The sequence below is a fragment of the Drosophila persimilis genome, unplaced genomic scaffold (assembly GCF_003286085.1).
Source record: "Drosophila persimilis strain 14011-0111.01,24,50 unplaced genomic scaffold, DperRS2 tig00000572-arrow-pilon, whole genome shotgun sequence".
Classification (NCBI taxonomy): Eukaryota; Metazoa; Arthropoda; class Insecta; order Diptera; family Drosophilidae; genus Drosophila; species Drosophila persimilis.
This window is the reverse complement of record NW_020825321.1, coordinates 907,360-934,617: the sequence shown is the minus strand read 5'-3', so window position 1 is coordinate 934,617 and position 27,258 is coordinate 907,360. Positions and strand designations below refer to the sequence as shown.

The 27,258-nt window shown below is 39.3% G+C and overlaps 3 protein-coding genes across 4 annotated transcripts in view; 1 reads left to right on the top strand and 2 right to left on the bottom strand.

Annotated features, from left to right (window-relative positions):
• The window catches only part of LOC113566122 (beta-ureidopropionase), a 36,833-nt gene extending 13,731 nt beyond the window's left edge, over positions 1–23,102 (bottom strand). Inside the window, exon 1 of the mRNA XM_026990248.1 lies at positions 22,891–23,102. Coding sequence (XP_026846049.1) covers positions 22,891–22,994 — 104 coding nt within the window. The 5' untranslated portion in view covers positions 22,995–23,102. The remainder of the gene's footprint in view (positions 1–22,890) is intronic.
• A 1,452-nt stretch (positions 23,103–24,554) lies between these two features.
• On the top strand, positions 24,555–26,223 carry LOC113566121 (protein ALP1-like). 2 transcript variants are annotated; one of them, XM_026990247.1, is made up of 4 exons: positions 24,555–24,957; positions 25,020–25,419; positions 25,492–25,594; positions 25,682–26,223. In XM_026990247.1, exons 1-4 carry the CDS (start codon positions 24,775–24,777, stop codon positions 26,187–26,189), a joined length of 1,194 nt encoding a protein of 397 aa, XP_026846048.1. In that variant the 5' UTR covers positions 24,555–24,774; the 3' UTR covers positions 26,190–26,223. The 2 variants fall into 2 exon arrangements, with proteins under 2 accessions (XP_026846048.1, XP_026846047.1); XM_026990246.1 differs by having other exon boundaries at positions 24,556–24,957; positions 25,676–26,223.
• On the bottom strand, positions 26,197–27,003 carry LOC6603613. The gene is made up of 4 exons (XM_002028551.2): positions 26,918–27,003; positions 26,637–26,853; positions 26,523–26,572; positions 26,197–26,464 (listed from the first exon to the last, which is right to left on the bottom strand). The coding sequence occupies exons 1-4, from the start codon at positions 26,946–26,948 to the stop codon at positions 26,211–26,213; spliced, it is 552 nt and encodes a 183-aa protein (XP_002028587.1). The 5' UTR covers positions 26,949–27,003; the 3' UTR covers positions 26,197–26,210.
• Between the last annotated feature and the right edge of the window lie 255 nt (positions 27,004–27,258).

The window sequence follows — 27,258 nt, the reverse complement described above, 5'->3', positions numbered from 1 at the left end:
TTTGCACAGCACCATGAAAGTTATTGAAATCGTACTGCAAGCGATTTTGAAGGGAAATGTCCTTATACTGAACACAGAGCTTAACATCATCCGCTTACCTGAGTACTCGAGAGTATATTAATGACAAAGGCAGGTCATTAATAGAGAGTAAGAGGCCTGGATGACTGCCCTGTGGTACTCCAGAAGTAACCTTCACTGGGGAAGAGAGGGAGGTTTTGAAGAGGACTCCTTGAGACCTGGAAAAAAAGTAGCTAGGCCAACTTGACCCTAAAAGGTCAAGTTTATGTGCTAGAAGGGTGGGCTTTACAGAGTCATTTGATTTACTGAAGTCGGTGTAAATACCATGAAAGAGGTGAACTGTAAACTGAAAGGTGAACCAGCCTATAAATACATGCTGAGCTGGAGATTAAAGCAAAAGATCATTATTTGCCGACGTAGAGGAAACGATGTAACGCCATTTACGCTTACTTTTACGAAGCTGTAAAGCTGTTACGGGATAAACCGCATAGGGAGCTCTAAATATCACTGCGCCCAACAGAACAGACATTAACAGCACTAAGCAAAGTTAATGTGGGCGAATGGCATACATAAGCAAGGCAAGGAAGAACAAAGTTAAACAAAAGTTAAACCGAAGCGGTACAAGTTTTTTGCTCGCTCTCCCCACACTTTAATACCCCTACCCCGATCATTGTAAATGAAAAACCTGAATAAAGTTAAACTTGAACGAGGGAGGCTTATTGAACGCGGGAGGCTTATCAAACGTACGGACGTTATCAAAATGGACGGCGTTAACGGTCAGCAGCGGAATCTGGCGGTGAGATGCCGTGTGGATTAGGAGACATATATGAGCCGGAAAATATGCCTGGTGCGAGTTCTGAGGCTGAGGGAGGCGCAAGGGAAATTTATCGCATTAGGGATACAAATATAGATTTGATCTCTGTAGCAACAACGGCCGCACCTAAAGTGTCCACTGCAGCCCCGACCAGCCATCAAGCATACCAACCAAGGAGGATGAATCAAGCCTTTTCACCAAGAACGAGCCTTTTAGATTACTGGGAAAGGTTCGCTCAGCAGATAGCGGATACCTCAGGAAGGCCGACGTATGCGACCCATCTCAACGCATTCCAGACTGCCTGGAAGCAGTAGGCCTCAGGAGGCCTAGCAGGAGGCCTCATGAGCTCCACGGTAACCAACGGAGGCTGCGACAGAGCAGTTCTCAACTGGACCGAAGTCCACATGTCAGGACCCACGGAAGCAACGCGGATTGGAATGTCTACTGGGGTGAATCCGAATGAGACAATGCCAGTCGGCGCTATGTGGTATCCAATGGCCGCACCGGCGCCGGCTACCAACCTGCATGGGCAAACCCCCTTCATTCGCGCCCCGACGGCACAGTATTACCCAAGTACGAGTCGAAATATTTCAGACCCTGCTTCTCTGGAAACCCCGAGGAATGGCCCATGTTCATAGTTAACTTCGAGCAATCAACAGGACGCTACGGACTCAGCGATCAAGAGAATCTCATGAGGCTGCAAAAGTGCCTGAAAGGTGCCGCCTTGGAAGCAGTAAGAGGAAAATTAATGATGCCAGCAAAAGTTCGAATAGCCATCGAGACTCTTCGAATGCTATATGGCCGACCAGAGGCTATATATCACACCCTACAAACGAAGCTGGTAATGGAGCCGTCTTTGAAATCGAGCAGCATCGACAGTCTAGTGCGCCTGGCGCTTCGCGACCTTGTGGAGAAACTCCCTTTCAACTTGTAACTGGATTGGACTAGACAAAGCGCTGGACTTCCGAAGGTGAATATTGCAGTTTTCAACGACTGTCTATTCCGAGTAGCATCGTGCGCAAGCACCGTGATGCCAGTAGCATCCGAGAAAGAAGCCTGCACGGAGGAGAAGAATCCAAGAGTCCGGCTTATGGTGCACAATGATAGCGCACAACCACCCTGCCGTAGGTGAAATGGGGCCCACAAATTGGAGGACTGTAAGCAATTCCTGGAGTTAGAAGAGTCAGGTAGATGGAACTTTCTCAGATAAAAAAAGCTATACTGGAGGTGCCTTGGCAAACACTTTATAAGGCACTGTAAGTCAACAAGAGTATGCTCCGTCGATGGATGCTCGAGAAAGCATTATTTTCTCTTTCACAACAGTAAACAGCAAAGGGGAAATGTGGCACGCAGATTCACGCTTCAAAACGTGAGAACAGTAAAAAACCTGGATCTGCCGAAGCAGACGCTGGACGACTCAATCCTAAGATCTCATTCGCACCTGGAAAAGCTACCGATACTCAGCTACAAGGACGCGAAAGCGTCATTGATCATCGGATTGGACCACGTGAAACTTGGAGTGGTTGGGTGGTCCGTTTATGGCCGTAAAAAAGGCGACGGGCCGGCGAGCCCGCGAGTAATGGCAGCTGGATGCTTTTGTAAAAGAGAGTTTCTCATTAGACGCAGTAGGCATAAGTATGACGAAGAGCACACTCAGATCCAAAGAGGATGAAAGAGCAAATACAATACTGGATTATAGACTACCAATTATAGACTACCAAATTGTACCTCCTACCTCATTGTCAAATCACATATAAGGCTCTGATTTTAAGAATAAAATTTAGTTTGAATTTACAACTCAACTCGAAAATGTCTAGACTTTTCTTTTAAGGTCTTAACATTTTGGTCCTTCGAGACTCTCCGTTGTTTCCCCCCTGTGGTAAAAGCACGGAGTTAAACCAGCTTCCTTGAGACTGAACAAGTGTCTAGTTCACTGACAGCTAAAGGTAGCAAAATAAAAAACTTTGATTTCCCTCCTATAGGAAGGAACAGAGTATAAAATAAATTAATGAAACGAAAGTTTCAATTAATAATTTGGAAAAATACGAGCTAAGCAGGCTGTATTTTTAATAGATAACTGGGTATATGGTATATCTATTGTGATCGGAGAATACAAAAAAAAAATAAATAAATAAAAATTAATGAAACGGAAGTTTCAATTAATAATTTTGAAAAATACGAGCTGTACAGGCTGTATTTTAATAGTTAACGAAATATGTATATCTATTGTAATTGAAAAATAAAAATTTTTCGCGACGTTGGCGTTTTCGAGGCCGGAACATCGAAAGAGAAAAAATAATAATCCGAAACATCGAAAAAGCTTAAAGCAGCAGCGACAGCGATATCAGCAGCAGCGACATAAGCAGAGGCAACACCAGCAGTAGCGACAGCGATATCAGCAGCAGCGACGTAAGCAGAGGCAACACCAGCAGCAGCAACAGCGGTATCAGCAGCAGCGACTTCAGAGGCAGCAGTAACAACAACAGCAGAAGCAGAATTCATCAGCTAAGTCTCATATTTCAAATTGTTTTTAAGACTAATTAAGTCAAAGTAAAAAAAAAAAATTAAACTACGATGTTGTCGGAACAAATAATTAAGCTATTAGAGGCTCAAGCAGCGATAGCAAGGGGGATTAAAAAGATTGAAGCTGGTCATTTGACCAGCGATGTAATCCAAAGGTTAGGAGACCTTAAAAACAAAGTTACAGGCAATAATTCTACACTGTTAACATATGGAGTAGTCGATCATGACTACTATAAGAGACAGCAGTACGAAAAAATGATTAAAAATATAGAGGACATACATAAAAAGTATGTAGAGTCAAAAAATAATGAAACATTAACGAAAGGTAGAAAAAACAAACTTACAACCAGAGGAGACTGGAACTTTGAAGGAAGACATAGAGCACAAAATTGACAATAGCATAGAAAAAGTATCTGAGGAAATCGTCAGAGTAGTGGAAAACCTGAGGACATATTTAGAGCAAGCCATGCAGAGGTTTGATCAGGCTAAAATGGGAGAGTGTAGAATGAGAAAGGAAAAAATTGAGTTCCTCAGTAAAAGACTGAGCTCAAAAATTGAGGAGTATTATCATAGCTATGAAACAAACGACAGCTTCGACAATCAGATCGGAGATTTGGAATTTGATATTCAAAGCATGTTGAGCAACCTATTTGCTGAAGAAAACAGCATGGATACTAAAAGGGCAATGGTAAAAAAAGAAGATATCGATTTGCCCGATCTTTCGAAAGTGGAGGTACCCACATTCTCAGGCGAAGAAAAAGAGTGGGACGGCTTTTCAAAAATATTTTGTGAATTAATTCATAACAGAGATAGTCTGAGTACATCTCTAAAATTCAATTATTTGAAAATCGCGATAAAGGGTGAGGCACGGATTATGGTAGCTCACCTTTTAACTGGGCCGCTGGAGAATTATAATGCGAAATGAAAATAAGCGAAAAATTTTCTTGGATCAGCTGAATCGTTTACTAGACTTACCAATGCTAGATCACGATTCAGCGAAACATATTAAATGGTTTTCTGATTCTATAAATGAGTCAATACATTTAATTAAATTAAAGTCACATTTAACAGAAGAAGTTGATGTGATTTTCGCGTACATTGTGTTGAAAAAATTCAACAAAGATACCTTACAATTTCATGAAAGTCATATAAAAAGGACAAAAGAGATCCAAGCATTGCCAGATGTGATGGAATTTTTAGAACAACGGTACACTTCTCTTTACACATCGCAGGATAAAGAGTGGAAACCGTTGAAAAAAGTAGTGCAATATGGTAAAATAAAAGAAAATTGTCCGTTATGTAAAATGGCAGGACATACCATAATTCACTGCTATAAGTTTAAGGGAATGAGTCCGATAGATAGAGGCCAGTTTATTAAAAAACAGCGCCTTTGCACAAAATGCTGTAGGCATGATATGTATAAGAAATGCTTTTCTGAAATTTTATGTGGGATTTGTAAAAACCTCATCATACGATGCTCCATATTCCCTACGAAAAGAGGGAAAATGTTAACACTTGCTTGACAAAAGAACAAGCGTTCTTAGCCACAGCACTTATAAAAGTAAGGGCAAGGAATGGTGGCTATCAAAACCTTAGAGCTCTCATTGATTGTGGGTCGCAATGTACCATAATTTCAGAAGAAACTGCGCAAATATTAAACTTAGTACGAAAAAGAGCGAACACCGAGGTAAGTGGAGTGTCATCTACAGACTCTTGCACTTCAAAGTACAAATTTACTTTATCGGTAAAAACTCGTGATTATAATAAAGGTCCTCTAAATATTAAAGCAATTATTCTTCCGAAACTGATGAAAGCTTTACCATTAAAGTCTTTCAATATTGATAAAACTAAGTGGCAAGATTATGTGTTGGCAGACCCTAACTTTAACAAACCAAGTAGAGTAGATGTAATAATTGGGATAGATTTGTATACCCATATTTTAAAAGACGGAGTAGTAAAAATAGACGGACTACTTGGACAAAATACAGAATTCGGATGGATTATATCCGGTTGCACCAAATCAAAAGGTGATAAATTTATTGTGGCGACAACAATTGAAGTTGGGGACTTAGAGCGGTTCTGGGAATTGGAAAGTGAAAAGTATGACGTAGAAGAAGATGTGTGCGAGGAGCATTTCTTGGAAACAACAAGAATAGATGAGAATGGTAGGTATGTAGTTAAAATACCATTTAAAAAAGAAAAGGATCTAGGAGATTCAAAACCCCAAGCTATAGCGCGATTTTATAGTTTAGAAAGAAAGCTCAGCAATAATAAAACATTAAAAGAAAATTATGTAAAGTTCATGCATGAATATAAAATCTTAGGACATATGGTAGAGTCCAAAGAAGATGGGAAATATTATTTACCCCATCAAGGAGTCATAAGAGATTCCAGTCTAACGACAAAGCTGAGGGTGGTTTTCGATGCTTCAGCAAAAACCACAAACAATAAAAGTTTAAATGATATCATGTGGGTTGGACCAAGGGTCCAAAAAGATATCTTCGATATTATGGTGAAATGGCGTAAATGGCCATTTGAAATATCTGCGGACATTGAAAAAATGTACCGGCAAATTAATGTTGATAAAGACGATCAACAATATTTGCATATAATTTGGAGAGATAATCCAAAAGAAAAGTTAAAAGATTATAAACTTACAACCGTTACGTACGGTACAGCTTCAGCACCCTACTTAGCAACCAGGGTGCTTGTTGCAATAGCAGATAATTACAAAAATCCAGCAATTAGGGAAATCATAAAGAATGATTTTTATATGGACGACCTGATGACAGGTGCCGACACGATACTGGATGCTAAAAAGCATGTAAAGGAAGTTACCCGGAAGTTTGATGAGGTTGGGTTTAACTTAAGAAAGTGGATAACAAATATCCCAGAAATTATAGAAGGCATTAGAGATGACCAAGAAAATAAAGTATTAACCATTGAGGAGAATGAATCCATCAAAACATTAGGACTACAATGGGAACCGGTTAAAGACGAGTTTAGGTTCAATTTCCACTATGAACCAATTAAGAAAAATAACAAAAGAATAGTATTATCTACCTTAGCCAAGATATATGACCCCTTAGGCTGGTTGTCTCCAGTGACACTTGTCGGAAAATTGTTTATTCAAAAACTTTGGCTAGCAGACAACAATTGGGATGAAGAATTATCAGAACAGGATATCCATTCCAGGAATGGAATTCGTTTAAAAATAGTTTAACAGAGTTAGAGAGCATTCGGATACCGAGATGGCTAAATTCTCAGCACAATAAGTCGATGCAAATTCATGGGTTTGCCGATGCATCCGAAAAGGCTTATGCTGCCGTAGTGTATGCCAAGGTAGATAGTTCTACAATTATAATAACCAGCAAAGGCAAAGTTAATCCAAAGAAGAATCGGAAAACTATTCCAAAATTAGAACTTTGTGCAGCACATCTTCTGGAAAAAATTAATTCAACGGGTGAAAGTAGCGGTTGGAAGTAATGTAGTGTTATGCCTGGAGCGATTCTACTATTACTCTAGCCTGGATTAAGAATGGAGACAATAAAGACAAGTTTATCAGGCGTCGAACTGACGAAGTAAGAAAGATTAAAGAAACTAAATGGGGACACGTTAGAACTGAAGACAATCCAGCAGATGTAGCATCAAGGGGCATTAGTGCAGATAAGCTAAAAGATTTTAAGATTTGGTGGAAAGGGCCTCAATGGTTGGCGAAATCTAAGGAACATTGGCCAAAAGAGGAAATTGAAGAAAAATTAGTTGTGAGCACAACAATGGTAATAGCAAAAAATAACATTTTTTGTGAATTATTACAAAAATATTCGTGTATGCATAAACTAGAAAGAGTCATTGCATATGTATGAGGTTTATTCAAATCAAAACCAAAAAGAAAGAATTTCCTTCATTTTTGACAGTGAAGGAGATTAAGAGCGCCAAAGTATTAATAGTAAAACAACAACAAGCTATCCAATTCGGTTCCGAAATAGCTAGCCTAATTAATAAAAAGGAAATAGAAACAAATGAGGGGGAACGTTGTGAGTTGCTGCGGACACCGCAACTCTACAGTTATACCCGATACTAAGTCAGTATGGCTCTCCTCCGGCAGACGCCGCTAATATTAAACGACACGACAAAGAGTGCGTGCGAGAGAGACAGAAAATCAGTCTGAGCGTGACGTCGGGCGCTGCGTAGCCAGTACAAATTGATTTGTTTCTTTTGGCTATAAAAATGATCTGATCTGATCCAGATTCAGCAATCTGATAGATATGGTCGTTATCTATGATTCTGCGTTTTTAGTTTTCTGAAATCTGCAATATTGTGGATGCAACAGATTTTCGTCCTTTGTGTGGGCGGAAGGGGGTGGGGCGAAATTTTGAGATAAAGGTTTTATAGTGAGATCTAACAGAAGTGCGGATACCAAATTTGGTTACTCTAGCTTTAATAGTCTCTGAGATTTGTGAATATCCCCAGATTTGCATCCTTTGCGGGGGCGGAAGGGGGTGTGGCGAAATTTTGAAACAAACTCGTCTCGGTCCCATATATTAGGAGTGTGGATACCAAATTTGGTTGCTCTAGCTTTTATAGTCTCTGAGATCTAGGCGCTAATGTTTTACTCTAAGCAAAGCCGCATATGCTACGTGTGTGTTAGAGAGAGACAGGGCGAGAAAAAATGAAATTGTTTTCTTGATGCTGGCTATAATAATAATACGATCCAATTCAGATCTTTAAAATTGTGGATGCCACAGATTTTCGCCCTTTGTGGGGGCGGAAGTGGGCGGTGCGAAGTTTTGAAATATTTTTGTAGCAGCGACATATCACAGAAGTCTGGATCCAAAACATCGTTGCTCTAGCTCTTATAGTCTTTGAGCATTAGGCGCTGAAGGGGACGGACAGACGGACGGACGGACAGACGGACAGACAGATATGGCTCAATCGACTCGGCTATTGATGCTGATCAAGAATATATATACTTTATGGGGTCGGAAACGATTCCTTCTGGACGTTACACACATCCACTTTTACCACAAATCTAATATACCCCAATACTCATTTTGAGTATCGGGTAAAAAAATAAACTATTAAGCTTAAATCCGTTCTTAGATAAAGACGGATTGTTACGAGTTGGAGGTAGATTGCAAAACTCCAACGCGGAATTTGAGGTTAAACATCCCTTGATTTTAGATAAGTGTCACTTGACGTCTTTAATTATCAAGAATGCACATAACGAACCATTGCACGGTGGAATTAATCTGATGCGAAACTATATCCAGCGAAAGTTTTCGATATTTGGGCTAAGAAATTGCTTAAAGAAAAAACTTAAAGAGTGTGTCACCTGTGCTAGGTATCGACAGAATACTGCAGAACAAATTATGGGAAATCTGCCGAAACACAGAGCTACAATGTAGCACCCGTTTACAAATACAGGTGTAGACTTCGCCGGGCCTTAGCATATCCGATGCTCTAAAAACCGGGGGCAAAAATCCTATAAGGGATATATTGCCGTATTCGTATGCATGGCGACAAAAGCTATTCATTTGGAAGTAGTCAGCGATCTTACTTCAGATGCATTTCTAGCTGCACTTAGAAGATTTTTTTCAAGAAGAGGAAAATGTGCAAAAATTTTTTCCGATAATGGAACTAACTTTGTGGGAGCTTCGCGCAAATTAGACGAGGAATACCAAAAAGCCCTCAAAGACAACATAAAAGTGGTTCCAATATTAGAAAGAGAACAGATCGAGTGGCATTTTATTCCCCCGGCAGGACCTCACTTCGGAGGTATTTGGGAAGCTGGGGTAAAATCAGTGAAATATCACTTAAAAAGGGTAATTGGGGACAATAATTTGACCTATGAGGAAATGGCAACTCTATTATGTCAAATTGAAGCGGTACTAAATTCACGCCCTTTGTATACAGCTACAAATGATATTGACGATCTGGATGTATTAACACCAGGTCATTTTATAATTGGAAGGCCAATATTTGGCCCGATGGAGACAATTTCAGAGGAAAAAATCGGGAATAGATGGAGATTAATTCAGAAAATGAAAAGAGAATTTTGGATTAAATGGAAAGAAGATTATTTGCACACACTGCAACAAAGAAATAAATGGAAAATAGGAATGCAGAATATTAAAACAGGACAGATTGTATTAATAAAAGATGAAACCTGTCACCCAGCTAGATGGCCCTTGGGAAAAATAGAAGAAATACATAAAGGTAGGGACGATAGAGTCAGAGTAGTAACTATAAAACATCAAGACGGGTTGATAAAACGACCTATAACTAAAATTTGTCCATTAGCTGGAATTGAGTCAGAAGAGCAAGACTCAGGAATGACTCCAAAAGAGACCAGAAGTACGCGTAGTAGACCTCGAATGTCCAAGCTAGGACTGATGGCAGCATTGTTAATGCTTGTGTTATGTTGCCAAGTTTCAAATGTAAACATTGCTGCTAGAGGAACGGCGAAGTGGTCAATTATAAAAATGAACAGTTTCACTTCGATATATTTGGACCCGATGGGGGATGTTGAAATAGTCGCCTCATCTTGGGATTTAATTTTTTATTATAACATGGACCCGTATTTCCAAATGTTAAAAAAGAGGAAAGAATTGATTGGGAAAATGAGAGTTGTGTGTGGTAAACTTTATACTTTTGAAGATCAATGCAATAATGTCTTAGATAATACGGAAAGACAAATTGCAGACCTGGAGGAAAATAATAAACTTTTCATGACTCAGGATAATAAAAGAAAGAAGCGAGCACCATTTGAGTTTATGGGCTCACTTTATCATATATTATTTGGGATAATGGACGCCGAAGATAGGGAATCGTTGGAAGAAAATATGAAAAATGTATTAGAAAACCAACATAACCTAGATGATTTAATTAAAAAACAAACATCGGTGGTAGAGTCAACGGTAAATATTCTCAAAAGAACTACCGAGGAAATAAATTTGAACTTTAGAAGTATGAGCGCTAGAGTAGAAAACATAACGGAAGCATTAAAGGAAAGTTTCTATGTGTACAAAGAATCCATAAATTTCTTTATGGTAACAAAGCAACTAAGCTCCTTGATTGAAGACTGCAATAAAATTCAATCAGCAGTTATTAATCTACTGATAGATATTAATCATGGTAGACTAAATCCAAATATTTTAAAACCTATACAATTAAAGGGAGAAATAGCAAAAAAAAAAAAGATAACTTATTAGAAACATTGGTGCTTCCAGGAAAAAGAACAGGAACAGAATTGAAGGAAATTTACAGCCTATTAACAGCGAAAGGAATTTTTGTTGATAACAAATTAATTCTGAACGTGAAGATTCCCCTGTTTGGTAGACACGCATCCCATTTGTTTAGGATAATTCCAATGCCAGTTGAGCATGAACAAGAATTAGTCAAGGTAGATTTGAGCTCCAGGTATTTAGTATATAATTTCGAAATTGATTCCTATCATTCGATGACTGAAGCTACCTTGAACAAATGCCAAAAATGGCAAACGAATAGAAGAGTATGCGAAGGTAATTGGCCTTGGAGCAATGCCAATGATAATGCTTGTGAGATAGCTCCTTTCAAACTAAAAGGTAATTCAAATTGCGTTTATAGGAAGATAGCAGAGACAAGGTCATTTTGGGTCGAATTAGAGAGACAGGGTAGTTGGCTTTTCAAAGTTCCAGTAAACACTAATGCTAGAATTCAATGTAGTAACTCAAATCAAGAACTAATTGATCTTCCGCAACAAGGAATTTTAACAACAATAAATGGTTGTACTGTGCGAACCGATGACAAAATACTAGTACTTCATCGCAGTATTCAAACTGTAAGCTACGAAAAAATTTTATCCTTTTATACAAGTAATATAAGTAAAATACCAAAAATTGTTTTGAATCCATTAACAGTACCATTAATTAACCATACAGAGAAAATGGATAAGTTAAGAAACGAATTAAAATTTTTAAAAGAAGGTCATCATGATTTAAAAGGACTTAAGTTCCATCATGTATCTGGACATGCTGCCTTGATTATCGGAATCATAATAATAATAATATTAATAATCTATGCCATAAGAAGAATTAAAGTAGCACGAAGACTGAAAACGATAGCACTTCCCTACCCACTGTAATTGACTGTAAATGATTATCTGTACTTGTAATTATAGCTATAAAGAAAATGTACACAAAAAGGTTCACAAGAATCAAAATACAAACAATGCCACTTTCGGCCCTTTGCCGAATGTTCAAACATGAACATATTATCGTCAATACAATGCCACTTTCGGCCCCTTGCAGAATGTTTAAATATAAATAGATTATTGTACACATAAACTCATGTAAAAACACCGATCTCTAAAGAAATAACATAAAGTAGACAAGTTATAACTGCACTGGTGTAAACAGAGATCTGATACGACAACAAAACACAAGTGGAGAAAACACTTAACAAATGCGGTCCTAAAATAAAACTAATGTAAGCATGTACTCAAATAGACACCCTCAGTAAAGTGTATCCTCTGCGTAGGTCTAACGATAATTATAGACTACCAAATTGTACCTCCTACCTCATTGTCAAATCACATATAAGGCTCTGATTTTAAGAATAAAATTTAGTTTAAATTTACAACTCAACTCGCAAATGTCTAGACTTTTCTTTTAAGGTCTTAACAATTGGTATAGCAAAGTTATCTGCTATTCCTAAAATGTTTGAGAAGGTTTTAACTCCTGAAAGTCACTTTTATCTCCAACTCAGCATGGATTTATAAGGCAGCGATTAACCACCACGAACTTGTTAGAGTTTACCTCTTTTATTATTAAAGACATTCAAGGTCACTTACAGACGGATATCATTTACCCCGAATTTAGTAAAGCATTCGACGCTGTACACCATTCCCTTCTAGCGCATAAACTTGACCTTTTAGTGTTTCCGCCCAACCTCCTGAGATGGATTTCTAGGATGGATTTCACCTCGCTAGTTCTTCCCATCGTCTCTTTTCTCTTCGGGGCCCTCACTGGGATGCGGGTGTGGGACTCCAATTTAACTCTGGTAGACTGCTATTAGTAAACCTCCCATCCTTAGTTAACCGTAGAAAAATGCTTGGTGTGATATTTATGCAAAACTTGATCAAGGGTGACATAGACAGACCTGATCTGTTGATCCCTTCACGATTCCTATTAGACTCACTAGAAATTTTATACCGTTGTTCCTTACACTTTTTAGATGGAATTATTCCTTGCATGAACCGTTTAGGGTCTTACGGATTATAATTCCTTCTACCATATTATGTTCACCACTAATACTCTTCCTCTTATTAAATTACTAATCCTCACACACCTTTCTAGTAATAAGTAATTGTAGTGGTTTTTGTATTTTGAATGCATGCATACATCTCCTAGGAACTATAGTTCCTAGTGAAACTATAGGGAAACTGTGACATATTTTAGTGGTCTACTCACAATTGTCAAAGTTATTCGATGTTTTCATAGCGCACCATGTAGGAATCGTGAAACCAGGGCTAACTACGTCACTATAGATCAAGTAGGCACAAAAAAAAACCAAGCATTTTTCTACGATTAACTAGGATGAACGGTTTATTAAAAGGCAAGATAGCAATCTGACACTTGCATGCCAATTGCATTTTATTGCTGTACTTTTTACTGAGGGCCCTATAAACAACAGCCAGATTCTAAAAACGAACGCACTAGCGAAATATAAAGAGTTGTCGCTATATAGGGATCATCATTAACCACGTCTTTATAAACCTAAGCACGCCCATGGCCTTATCTAACATGGTAGAAATGTGTTCAGAAATCTTTGACTTCGCGTCTAAGATCATCATCATCAACCAGGCTAATTCTCTCAAGAAAACCACCGCATAGGATGTCAGGAGCCAACAAGGGGATGGAACGATTAAATGTTATTTCGTACATTTCGAGACATTAAGATGTAAAAAATTTGCACAGCACCATGAAAGTTATTGAAATCGTACTGCAAGCGATTTTGAAGGGAAATGTCCTTATACTGAACACAGAGCTTAACATCATCCGCTTACCTGAGTACTCGAGAGTATATTAATGACAAAGGCAGGTCATTAATAGAGAGTAAGAGGCCTGGATGACTGCCCTGTGGTACTCCAGAAGTAACCTTCACTGGGGAAGAGAGGGAGGTTTTGAAGAGGACTCCTTGAGACCTGGAAAAAAAGTAGCTAGGCCAACTTGACCCTAAAAGGTCAAGTTTATGTGCTAGAAGGGTGGGCTTTACAGAGTCATTTGATTTACTGAAGTCAGTGTAAATACCATGAAAGAGGTGAACTGTAAACTGAAAGGTGAACCAGCCTATAAATACATGCTGAGCTGGAGATTAAAGCAAAAGATCATTATTTGCCGACGTAGAGGAAACGATGTAACGCCATTTACGCTTACTTTTACGAAGCTGTAAAGCTGTTACGGGATAAACCGCATAGGGAGCTCTAAATATCACTGCGCCCAACAGAACAGACATTAACAGCACTAAGCAAAGTTAATGTGGGCGAATGGCATACATAAGCAAGGCAAGGAAGAACAAAGTTAAACAAAAGTTAAACCGAAGCGGTACAAGTTTTTTGCTCGCTCTCCCCACACTTTAATACCCCTACCCCGATCATTGTAAATGAAAAACCTGAATAAAGTTAAACTTGAACGAGGGAGGCTTATTGAACGCGGGAGGCTTATCAAACGTACGGACGTTATCAAAATGGACGGCGTTAACGGTCAGCAGCGGAATCTGGCGGTGAGATGCCGTGTGGATTAGGAGACATATATGAGCCGGAAAATATGCCTGGTGCGAGTTCTGAGGCTGAGGGAGGCGCAAGGGAAATTTATCGCATTAGGGATACAAATATAGATTTGATCTCTGTAGCAACAACGGCCGCACCTAAAGTGTCCACTGCAGCCCCGACCAGCCATCAAGCATACCAACCAAGGAGGATGAATCAAGCCTTTTCACCAAGAACGAGCCTTTTAGATTACTGGGAAAGGTTCGCTCAGCAGATAGCGGATACCTCAGGAAGGCCGACGTATGCGACCCATCCAACGCATTCCAGACTGCCTCAAGCAGGAGGCCTCATGAGCTCCACGGTAACCAACGGAGGCTGCGACAGAGCAGTTCTCAACTGGACCGAAGTCCACATGTCAGGACCCACGGAAGCAACGCGGATTGGAATGTCTACTGGGGTGAATCCGAATGAGACAATGCCAGTCGGCGCTATGTGGTATCCAATGGCCGCACCGGCGCCGGCTACCAACCTGCATGGGCAAACCCCCTTCATTCGCGCCCCGACGGCACAGTATTACCCAAGTACGAGTCGAAATATTTCAGACCCTGCTTCTCTGGAAACCCCGAGGAATGGCCCATGTTCATAGTTAACTTCGAGCAATCAACAGGACGCTACGGACTCAGCGATCAAGAGAATCTCATGAGGCTGCAAAAGTGCCTGAAAGGTGCCGCCTTGGAAGCAGTAAGAGGAAAATTAATGATGCCAGCAACAGTTCGAATAGCCATCGAGACTCTTCGAATGCTATATGGCCGACTAGAGGCTATATATCACACCCTACAAACGAAGCTGGTAATGGAGCCGTCTTTGAAATCGAGCAGCATCGACAGTCTAGTGCGCCTGGCGCTTCGCGACCTTGTGGAGAAACTCCCTTTCAACTTGTAACTGGATTGGACTAGACAAAGCGCTGGACTTCCGAAGGTGAATATTGCAGTTTTCAACGACTGTCTATTCCGAGTAGCATCGTGCGCAAGCACCGTGATGCCAGTAGCATCCGAGAAAGAAGTCTGCACGGAGGAGAAGAATCCAAGAGTCCGGCTTATGGTGCACAATGATAGCGCACAACCACCCTGCCGTAGGTGAAATGGGGCCCACAAATTGGAGGACTGTAAGCAATTCCTGGAGTTAGAAGAGTCAGGTAGATGGAACTTTCTCAGATAAAAAAAGCTATACTGGAGGTGCCTTGGCAAACACTTTATAAGGCACTGTAAGTCAACAAGAGTATGCTCCGTCGATGGATGCTCGAGAAAGCATTATTTTCTCTTTCACAACAGTAAACAGCAAAGGGGAAATGTGGCACGCAGATTCACGCTTCAAAACGTGAGAACAGTAAAAAACCTGGATCTGCCGAAGCAGACGCTGGACGACTCAATCCTAAGATCTCATTCGCACCTGGAAAAGCTACCGATACTCAGCTACAAGGACGCGAAAGCGTCATTGATCATCGGATTGGACCACGTGAAACTTGGAGTGGTTGGGTGGTCCGTTTATGGCCGTAAAAAAGAGAGTTTCTCATTAGACGCAGTAGGCATAAGTATGACGAAGAGCACACTCAGATCCAAAGAGGATGAAAGAGCAAATACAATACTGGACAATTCCATGAGGTTTCGCAGCGAACTGAAGAGATGAGAGACAGGACTTCTCTGGCGATACGAAAAAGTGGAACTTCCTTCTTTTAGAGAGATGGCAATGTGACGACTTCGGTGCCTAGAATCTCGCATGGCATTCGACAAGGTGCTATGAGAGTTTGTAAATGAGCAGATTAAGAGGTACGAAGACATTTCAGCATCAGCTTACTGAGATCGTCGTCAACGAGATGCAACAATTGTACCACATAGCGAAAACCTGCCAAAGATGTCGCAATAAAAGAGCGCTTCCAGACGCACCGGAGGTGGGAAGCTTACCATCAGAGAAGCTAGCAATCAACAATCTGTCTGTTCAAACATGAACATATTATCGTCAATACAATGCCACTTTCGGCCCCTTGCAGAATGTTTAAACATAAATAGATTATTGTACACATTCACTCATGTAACAACACCGAACTCTAAAGAAATAACATAAAGTAGACAAGTTATGACTGCACTGGTGTAAACAGAGATCTGATACGACAACAAAACACAAGTGGAGAAAACACTTAACAAATGCGGTCCTAAAATAAAACTAATGTAAGCATGTACTCAAATAGACACCCTCAGTAAAGTGTATCCTCTGCGTAGGTCTAACGATAATTATAGACTACCAAATTGTACCTCCTACCTCATTGTCAAATCACATATAAGGCTCTGATTTTAAGAATACAATTTAGTTTGAATTTAAAACTCAACTCGCAAATGTCTAGACTTTTCTTTTAAGGTCTTAACACTGTCATTCACGAACACAGGTATCGACTACTTTGGAACACTGCAGGTAAACGTAAGAAGACCACGCGAAAAACGATGGGAAGTACTATTCACGTGCCTCACCGTGCGAGCAGTACACATCGAGCTGGCAAACTCCCTGTCAACAGACGCCTTCATGCTAACATTGGAAATATTCGTAGCCCGTCGAGGAGTCCCCAAGAGAATCGTGTCCGACAACGTGCAAGGCAGATCGTGGACAGCTTCAGAAAACGATGGCTGATGGCATTCTACGCTTTGTTACATTAGTCAGACTGCATCTTGCAAGAGGCGATGAAATTACTGCACCGTCAAGTGGCCCGTCTGAAACCATCAGAAGGCTGTTACGCGAGTATGCAGGAAAGATAGCTATTTAACTAATATTCGAGGAATATTAGCACTAAAATTAATAAGAGAACTAGGCATGCATTCAAAATACAAATACCACTACAAATACTAATTTCTAGGAAGGTGTGTAAGGATCAGTAATTTAATAAGAGGAAGAGATTTAGTGGTGGATATAATAAGGTAGAGGGAATTATCATCCGAGCATGAGACCCTAAACGGTTCATGCAAGGAATAATTCGATCTACAAAGCGGAAGGAACAACGGTGTAAAATTTCTAGTAAGTCTAATAGGAACCGTGAAGTTTATGCGGCTCAACAGATCAGGGCTGTCTATGTCACCCCTGAACAAGTTGTGCATAAATATAACACCAAGCATTTTTCTACTGTTAACTAAGGATGGGAGGTTTACTAATAGCAGTGTACTAGAGTAAGCACATACATTCACAGCACTAAGCAAAGTTAATGTGGACGAATGGCAGACATAAGCAAGGCAAGGAAGAACAAGAACGAAAAGAGAGGAAGCGGCGAAAAGTTTTTTAGCTCGCTCTCCCCACACTTTAATACCCCTACCCCGATTCTTGTAAATGAAACACCTGAATAAAGCTAAACTTGAAGAATAAACGCGGGAGGCTTATCAAACGTACGGCCCCGGATTCGAAGGCGTTGCCCGGCGCGGCAATAGCTGTTTTGGGTACTGTGAAAAACTTACCCTGCATCGATATAGGTAGTTCTTATAGCATTGAGCACTAAGAACTGAAAAGTCTGACCGAGCTATTATATAGCGAGATAGTCTCGATTTTAAGTTTTTTAGACTGGATTACTCTTTGGTGTAGAGGGTTTTCCAAATCTAGTCGAGCAGTAAAGCGGGACACAAAAATGTGTTAAGTACACTGTAAAAATTGTGTGTGCCTCTCTAAACATCAGTACACGAGTACAGATCGGAAAAATAAAAATCCGTATTAAAGTTATTAAGTTTCACATTAAGCTTATTAAGCTTCGAGCTTACGAAAGCGGCGGATACGTTCAGATAGCCTACTCGACCGATCCAATACAGTTGGTCCTTTATCGAGCGACACTTTAAAAGTAGAATGGTAGGCGTCTTTGATATATTGAGCGGAAGGGCTCCGGTGAGCGACACTATGGAAGTATCCGATACAAAGCACAGATCAAGCAATCGACCCAAAGAATTTGTTAAATGGTTGACTTGAGACATGGACAGGTCAAGCAAGCCGTCAACAAAGTCATATCGTGAAAAGGGCACTAGGTTATAAGACTCGTTTAGACCAAACAGTACTTGGCAAGCTGAAGTCACCAAGAACTATCATATGACCTTTACCTGATTGCGAGGAAGAAACAGTTATTAAAACAAACAGATGCTGCTCGTAAATTAAGAAGGTTGAGAAATTGAGAAGAAATTGAAGGTGGTATACGAGCAAATAATGAATCAATCGTACACACAGGAATTCCAGTTTTTTGTTAGCCTGGACTGTGAAATGTTCCGACGTAAAGCTTAAGTTCACTTTAATGATAACCCCTCCAGCACGTCGAGTCGAACGTTCATTTCTAAAAGTTGTGACCTGCCAAAACTTCGGACAATAACGTGGGATGAAAATCCGACACTTTCCCGAAAAAGAGTGCCGAGCTTACTGCGTAATCCTCTACCATTCTGAAAAGGTACAACAAGAGAGGAAGTTAGTTTTTTGAACTGGTGAAAGTAGCACGGGAAGGTGCCAAGGTGATGAAGTCGGCTACCGTATTTGTATCACCTGTCGTTGCCCTTGGAGTGGCAAACGACATCAGCTTCTGCACACTTTGATTGGTCGAAGTCAGTTTTACGGCAACGAGCGGTTGAGTGACTGTTAGCATTTGCAGATCAGCAGTTAAAAATCGCTAAAATAGGTATCCGTGGCTAAGAGCCGATCGTATTGGTTTTTGAAGCCAACGGTCAGCTCATTAAAGCCCCTTCGTGTCTGCCCCATAAATATGACCATGTCCTTCTCATCCTATCGGCATGCTTCACAACTGTAATGCAAATACGTATGCAATACGTTTCCCGAGTACTGAAAAGCCAGCGAATTTTGCGTGAGTTTCGTCAACTACCAGCATCAAAATCAGTGAGTTAAATCCATTCGATTCGGTGACATCACCGGAGCCACCAATGTTGCAACAGAAGAACCAGACATCAGACTATCTTGCCATACCATCTCATCACAGTGCAGCACCATCAGATTAATGCCTATGCAGTAAATTTTCAGTGACAGAATTATACATATGTAAGTTATATTACGAAAATAAGAATTGTTGAGAATTGTTCTGAAAATGCGATTGTTCCTCAAAAAACTGGTGTAATTGCTGACTATCACAATGGCCCACAACACTAGATAATAAAAATAGATGATTTCCATATTAATGACATAATCAGGCAGGCTCTGGTTTTATACTTACTTTTGCATTTTGCGTTTACAGTCAAAACGTTTCGTTTTCATATTTATGTGCTTCTGTTTTCACAAAGTTTTGTCATCAATATGTTTAATTTTATCATTACCATCGTAAATTGCTAATGGTTAAAAAATAAATTTGTTGCATTTTGAAGCTGGAGGGAAACATTTGCCTTTACCCATAAGTTCTGTTACGCGCATGTTATAAGTACAATAGGGCTGGGTCAGCTGTTACCAGGAAAACGCAATATGTTATTGTACTGACCAATGACACAAATTACAATTAGGCAACAAAATTGAACTTATTTTTGACGCTGTGAAGCAAAGAGACTTATTTTTATAGACTTGGTCTTTTAAAATTTTGTATTACCTTTTTTTTCAAGGTTTAGTTTATTTGAAAAAAATGTTTAACATCTGGTTTATTTATTTATTTTTTTTTTATTTATTCATTCCTTGTGTTTTTGGTGTATATGTACAGGTACATTCAATAGTCTTTAAAGTATTTTTTGTAAAAATGTATGGATAAAATTCCGCTACTCGAAATACAGCCCTTTCATTTTATACAAAAATAACCATAAATTTGTATTTAAATAATTAGTCTTTAACGGTAAAATGGCATTTGGCAAAGAACTAAATGGAATTTAACGGCAAAATGCGGCATTAAGAGGTTTGGTCAAACGGTTGTTCGGTATATGAATTGATGTAACATATAAAAATTGGCAGGCTCCGGTTTTCACTTACTTTTACGAATTACGTTTTCAGCCAAAACAGGTCTGACGAGCTCTGAGTAAGCTCTGGTAAACTTTTAGTTTGTTTAATTTGGGGAGTTGAGATTTTTCGTACCACAGCCAACGTAACCTTAATTTTCAGCTTGTAAGCTGAAGAGAAAGAGAGGAACCTATGTTCTAAGGTAAATTCTTAAACTTCTTTTATTCCTTCTCTACCTAAAGACCAATTTTAATTTAATTTTAGAATATTTGTTTCCATTTACATTTGTAAGCTACTTTTTTATTTCGCTACATCAGGCTCTCTCTTAAATTTGGCTCTGAATTTTGTTCATAACAGCACAAGTGTGCTCGTAAGAGCTCAGATTTTTCTCGTGACATGCGTGAAACAGAATAACTGGGTAAAGACAGCTGTTTCCCGCCATATTTAATTCAAAATGTAAGTGCAAAAAATTAATTTTCATACCATCAGCAATTTAATTTTCAACTGTTTCACACGTTGGCCAGACATGCTAAACACACAGATGTTGCATATGAGATGTCTTGTCGTTTTGCTTCAAAACAAGAGTTCAAAAAATTAAAGCTCGTTTTGGCCGTTTTCTGGATTTTTACGAAACAACGAGGTCGGATGTTTTTCTTTGCAAGATATGATGATATATTAAAAAAATATCGATTGGTTGTGGCGGAAACCGCCGAACTCAATAGTAAGTGAAAACCGGAGTCTGCTAGAGAAAGCTATTAAAACAGCAGTAAAAAAAAATTGTATTGCTGTGCTAATACTTAAGTTCGTTACTGTATTTATATATGATATGTATGTACATACATATGTGTATACTTACGAACAAATCCAACTATCTACATATGTACATATGTACATACGTTTATGCTAGTTCTATAATTAAAATTATGTTGTACACATCTTTATTTATAAAGATACATATGCGGGGGTTGCACAGAACGAACTACAGTTGGAATGCCTATCTGTGGCATATGTATATTTATGTATGTATGTACATGTATAGATGTACAGTCAAGGAAAAAAGTCAACATACAGCACCGATTTTTCAATATTTCGGGTTTTCGCAATGAAAATTAAAAAAGTTGGTATGCCATTATTTAGGACACTTAAAGTTATTATTATTTCAGAAAAAAAACTTAAACAAAAATGATGTATACTAAAGTTACAACGAAAAAACATAAAATGTTCACGGAAAAAAGTGTACATACAGCCTCTATGCTTTTGTATTATAGTCTCAAAGTCATCTTAATACTAATACTTTTTATACTTTTAATATTTGGTTAGTCCACCATTGGCATCTATTACAGCCTGTAGTCGTCGGGGCATCGATGCCACCAAATTTTCGGTTGTTGTGGGCGGAACTTCGGCCCAAGCTCGAATGAGGGCGGTTTTGAGGCTTTCCCGACTGCTGATGTTATACTTCCGTACCAATCTTTCTAAAATTTCCCAAAGATGTTCGATTGGGTTAAGGTCTGGCGATTGGGGTGGTGAACGAAACTGTCTTGGGGCATAATACAGCAAACAATCACGCACAACATGTGCGGTGTGCTTTGGATCGTTGTCCTGTTGGAAGATCCAACTGCTTCCCAGGCTCAATGTATCCACCGATGTGCTCCAAAATTGGCGAAACACATCGAAAAGTGTTCAGGAGTCATTGTGCACCCAAAAACAATTGCCAATTTTTTGCACAAGGATGGTTTCAAGAGCCGAGTTCCACGAAAGAAACCATTGATTTCAGAAAAGAATCGGATTTTGCGCCTGGAATTCGCCAAAGCGCACTTAAATAAGGATCCAAACTTTTGGAAAAGCTTTTTATTTACAGATGAAAGTAAATACAACATTTTTGGAAGTGATGGCCGTTCCAGAGTTTGTAGAAAGGCAAACACCGCTCTTGACCCTATAAACATAATACCCACCGTCAAGCATGGAGGTGGTAGTGTAATGGTTTGGGGCGCTTTGGCGTCGCCTGGAGTAGGTAATTTGGTGTTTGTGGAAGGGAATATGGATCGCTTCCAGTATAAGAAGATATTGGAAGAAAATTTGGAAACATCGGTGGATACATTGAGCCTGGGAAGCAGTTGGATCTTCCAACAGGACAACGATCCAAAGCACACCGCACATGTTGTGCGTGATTGTTTGCTGTATTATGCCCCAAGACAGTTTCGTTCACCACCCCAATCGCCAGACCTTAACCCAATCGAACATCTTTGGGAAATTTTAGAAAGATTGGTACGGAAGTATAACATCAGCAGTCGGGAAAGCCTCAAAACCGCCCTCATTCGAGCTTGGGCCGAAGTTCCGCCCACAACAACCGAAAATTTGGTGGCATCGATGCCCCGACGACTACAGGCTGTAATAGATGCCAATGGTGGACTAACCAAATATTAAAAGTATAAAAAGTATTAATATTAAGATGACTTTGAGACTATAATACAAAAGCATAGAGGCTGTATGTACACTTTTTTCCGTGAACATTTTATGTTTTTTCGTTGTAACTTTAGTATACATCATTTTTGTTTAAGTTTTTTTTCTGAAATAATAATAACTTTAAGTGTCCTAAATAATGGCATACCAACTTTTTTAATTTTCATTGCAAAAACCCGAAATATTGAAAAATCGGTGCTGTATGATGACTTTTTTCCTTGACTGTATGTAAGTTTCAACTCAAAAAAATCTGGACGTAACATGTATGTAAATTATGGAGGAAACAGTTTATGCCCTATTTTTCACTGTATTTATTTTCATCCTGTTTTTTTTCAAGATGTACTCGTCTAATTTATTTTCGTCCTGCTTAAAAGGTTTGTTTTTAAGATGTACTCACTCTTCTTCAAGACCATACAAAATTCGTTTGACCTCGGTTAGTTTATCAATTGGCAAGTACTTCTCCAAGCATTCATTAAGATTGTTTAAATTAAACTCCGACATTTTTTCGCGATCACTCGAATCACTCTTTAAAAAGCCACCTCGCGAGTCTAGCGCACAATTTTTAATGTTGCTACGTCGATCACTCCCGGTTTTCACGTCTTTCTAAACACACAATCGTATATATACAACATATGTATGTAGGTACATATGAACAGTGGGGAGCAAAATTGAGTACATACTCATAATCACTGACTTTCGCTACTGACTAAAGCCAAGCAAACCAAATTTTTTCCCCATATAAATACTCACTTTTGCACTTTTTATAAAAATTTAAGTAAATCTTAATATTAACATTTTGTGCATTTATCCCGAATTTAAAAAACTTTTTAACAAGGCAGGGATCCGAAGTTGATGGAGTGGCCATCTCAAAGAACCGAACTTAATCCGATTGAAAATCTAAGGTCAATCGTGAAACGACGGCTTGGGCAGAAGTAATCAGCGCCATCTAACCTCGGCGATCTCTGAAGACATGTAGATGCGAAATGCAATCGTATTCCAAAAGATATTTTTGGGAATTTGATAGAGAATTCCAAACCGTATTCAATACGTAATACCTAATATGGGTCTATGCACAAAATGTTAATATTAAGATTTACTTAAATTTTTATAAAAAGTGCAAAGTACATGCGAGTTTTTTTGTTTTTATTTCTTTGAAAAATTCTTATTCGTTCTTGTAATTATTGTTTATTTTGTTAAGAATACAAGTATTTATATGGGGAAAAAATTGGTTTGCTTGGTTTTGTTCGTTTGTCTGTTATGGGCGGCGAAAGTCAGTGATTATGAGTACATATTCACTTTTGCTCCCCACTGTATGTACATATATATATGTATGTATATGTAGTTGTCGATCATCACTGACCTTGATGTCAACTGATAAGTGACGTAGTGCAATTTTTACTTTGCGATACATAAAATGGTCTTCCTAAAATAAGGCTCCCTGTTAAATCCCGCTATAAACGATTTTAATTTAACATGTTTTTAATTAAATAATTTAATCTGGTATTAGCTAATAGGCATCCCGGGGGAGTGGTGGGACTTTTTGACAGATGTGAAACTCCGATTCACACTGGCACCATCCACCATCCGTCAAAAACAGCTGATGCCAATAACAAGTGCATCAAATTTGCGCGGAAGATTTATTAATTTTTGTTCTTATAATGGATGATGAAGATCTAGCAATTATTTCGGCCGTGGTTCAACAGCAAAATATGCAAACAAATTTGCGTGCTGATGAGGTCCTCGACCATCTTTTCCTGCCTCATTTCATGTTCTTCCTTCATCCTTTGAAGGTCCTTCTGCTCTTCGAGTCGCTCTCTGGCTATCTCTGCCATCCAAGAAGTGTCGTCTTTTTTGGTTCGCTGTGGCGGGGGCCCTTGTTGCCAGAAAAGGTGCTGGAGCTACATGATCCATCCAGATCCAACTCCATAATGTCCGAAAAAAAAACTCATTATTGAAGAATAAATTATGCATAACATAAAGCATTTACAGAGCATAGAAATATTTGTTCTATGTTGTCAGTCGTCTGCCATTTATTCGCCATTGCATTTGAAAACCATCGGCTAACTATCGCATAGAAACGTGGGGTTTAGGAACATCCAAAAAGGATGGTGGACTAATAGGCTCTGCACACTGAGCCCATCCCGGGGGAATGGTGGGATTTTTTGACAGATGTGAAACTCCGATTCACACTGCCACCATCCACCATCCGTCAAAAACAGCTGATGCCAATAACAAGTTCATTAAATTTGCGCGGAAGATTTATTAATTCTTGGTTATTATAATGGATGATGAAGATATAGCAATTATTTCGGCTGTGGTTGCACAGCAGCAAAATATTTTCTTGCACCAACTAATAATGTTGAATAATGATGATGACGATGATGACTTTAACTTTGACGAAGATGAGATGCTTGACTGGGTAACTGCCATAAAAACACAAAAGCCAGGAAGGTTATGGTCGTTTGTGAGTACTTCTACTAATTTCAACCAAAGTTTAAAGTACAAGGACATATTTTATGGTTTTAGAAGCGGTTCGGGACATTTTGGGAGAAAGATGTACCAGAAAACAACGAGGCGTTTTTCAAAGAGAGTTTCCGAATGGAGAGGCCCTGCTTTGATATTTTAGTGAATCGGCTTGAAGTGCTGCGAAAGAAGGACACCAACTGCCGAGCTGCAATTCCTTTGGAAAAGCGCATCGCTATTGCGCTATACACTTTGGGCTCGTCCTCTGAGTACCGAACAGTTGGCAGGCTTTTCGGTGTAGCTCCAAACAGTGTGTGTAATATCCTGCACGAGTTTTGCAGAGCACTTATCGACGAGTTTTCGAAGGAGTACATGTCGCCCAATCACCTAACTTCCGACAAAATTGATGAGTGCGTAAAGGGATTCGAGGCAATTGGGTTTCCTCAGTGCCTAGGTGCAATTGGTAGGAAATCAATAAGAACTTCAGCAATATGTTTACATATAAATTGGTTTTTAAACTTCCTTTTTATTCTAGATGGATGCCACATCGAAATAAAACCACCAGCAGCTGAGGCAGTAGACCACCATAACTATAAGGGCTGGTATTCCACAGTCTTGTTTGCCCTAGTGGATTATAGGTATGCAAATATCTTGCACAAAAATATGTATTTAGCAAGTTGGTTTAATGTCCTAAATTATTTAAATCCGATTCTTTTTAGATACAGATTTACATATGTAAATATCGGCTCTGCAGGAAGGTGCAATGACTCGATGATATACCAGAAGTCAAGCCTTGCAAAACATATCGAAGCATCGGCATTACTCCAAGAGAAAGCCAAGGAAATAAGCGGAGTAAACGTCCCTGTAATGCTTATCGGGGACTCGGCATTTAGGTTTTCTAAAAAGCTGATGAAACCTTACCCGTTTTCCACAGTCGCCTCTTTGGAACAGCGCACGTTTAACTACAACCTTTCCAAAGCTAGGCGAGTGGTGGAAAATGCATTTGGGCATTTAAAAGCCAGATTTCGAATAATCGGAAAAGGTCTTGACAGCCACCACAAAAATAATAGCGCCATAATAATGAGCTGTTGTATTTTACACAATATATTAAATGATGAAATTGGGAGCTTGCAACAAATGAGCAGCGCGAACAGCCCGATACCAGCAACAGTTCTGCTGACTTTAATCAGTCAGCAGAACAGATACGATCTGCAATCGCAAAATATTGTGTAGACCGTAATGAAAATTAAAAACTCATTTATTTTTATTTTTTAAAACTTCTAATAAGTCGTTCTGGAATTTTGTTTGGGTGCTGATCAAGTCCTGCACCATCTTCTCCTGCCTAACGTGGTGGTCCTTTTGTTGTTCGAGACGCTCCTGGGCGATCTCTGCCAGCAACGAAATGTCGGTCTTTTTCTTTTTCTTTGGCGGAGGCCCAGACAAGGTGCTGGAGCTACAAGATCCGTCCAGGTCCATCTCAATAATATCCGAAAAGTACTCATCAGGATCTGCAATGAACACCTTAAATGAAATATATTTTTTTAGCAATAAATTAATAAAACTTACTGTCGTTGTCCAATGTGCTCTGCTCCATGTTGTTTATCCATGTTTCAATCCTGCAAAGTATAAAAAAATAGTAGGTTTCACAATCTTTTATTTGGCAGAGTCAATAATATTTACCTGTATTTTTTGGTCAAGTTCTCGAGCTTTGTCCTTATCTCGCCCCATCCAAGCTCAAGCCCAGCCTCCTTCATGGACTTGGCCATCTCCATGTACACATGTGAATTTTTGCGTGGTCCGCGCAAATCTTCAATTTTCTCCTGCCATATGTCAATCAGCAGGCACTCAAGCGCGGCACTCCATTTCACCCTGCCGCCTGCTGTTGTTCTCTTGTTTGCTGCATTGTGTAATAATATTATATATTATAAACAATAAAAAACAAATATATCTATTCAACGTACCACTGGAGGAGTTTTCTGGCACTAAATACATTTTATTAATACGTTTTTCGAAAATTTGGTCTGCCGTCCTTCCAAGCTGTTCTGTTGTTGTTTTTTGTTAATTTTGTCACAATCATTGTTTACGTTTTCGCAGTGAATACCATTTTTCCATTGTGAATGACAATTATTCAGAGATGCATTTGAAAACCATCGGCTAACTATCGCATAGAAACGTGCGGTTTAGGAACATCCAAAATGGATGGTGGACTAACTGGGAAATTTTCGGAGCGGCAAAATCTTACGGACCATCCCCGAAATGGATGGTGGATGGTCGTGAATGTGAGAAAACTAGTTAGCAGAAT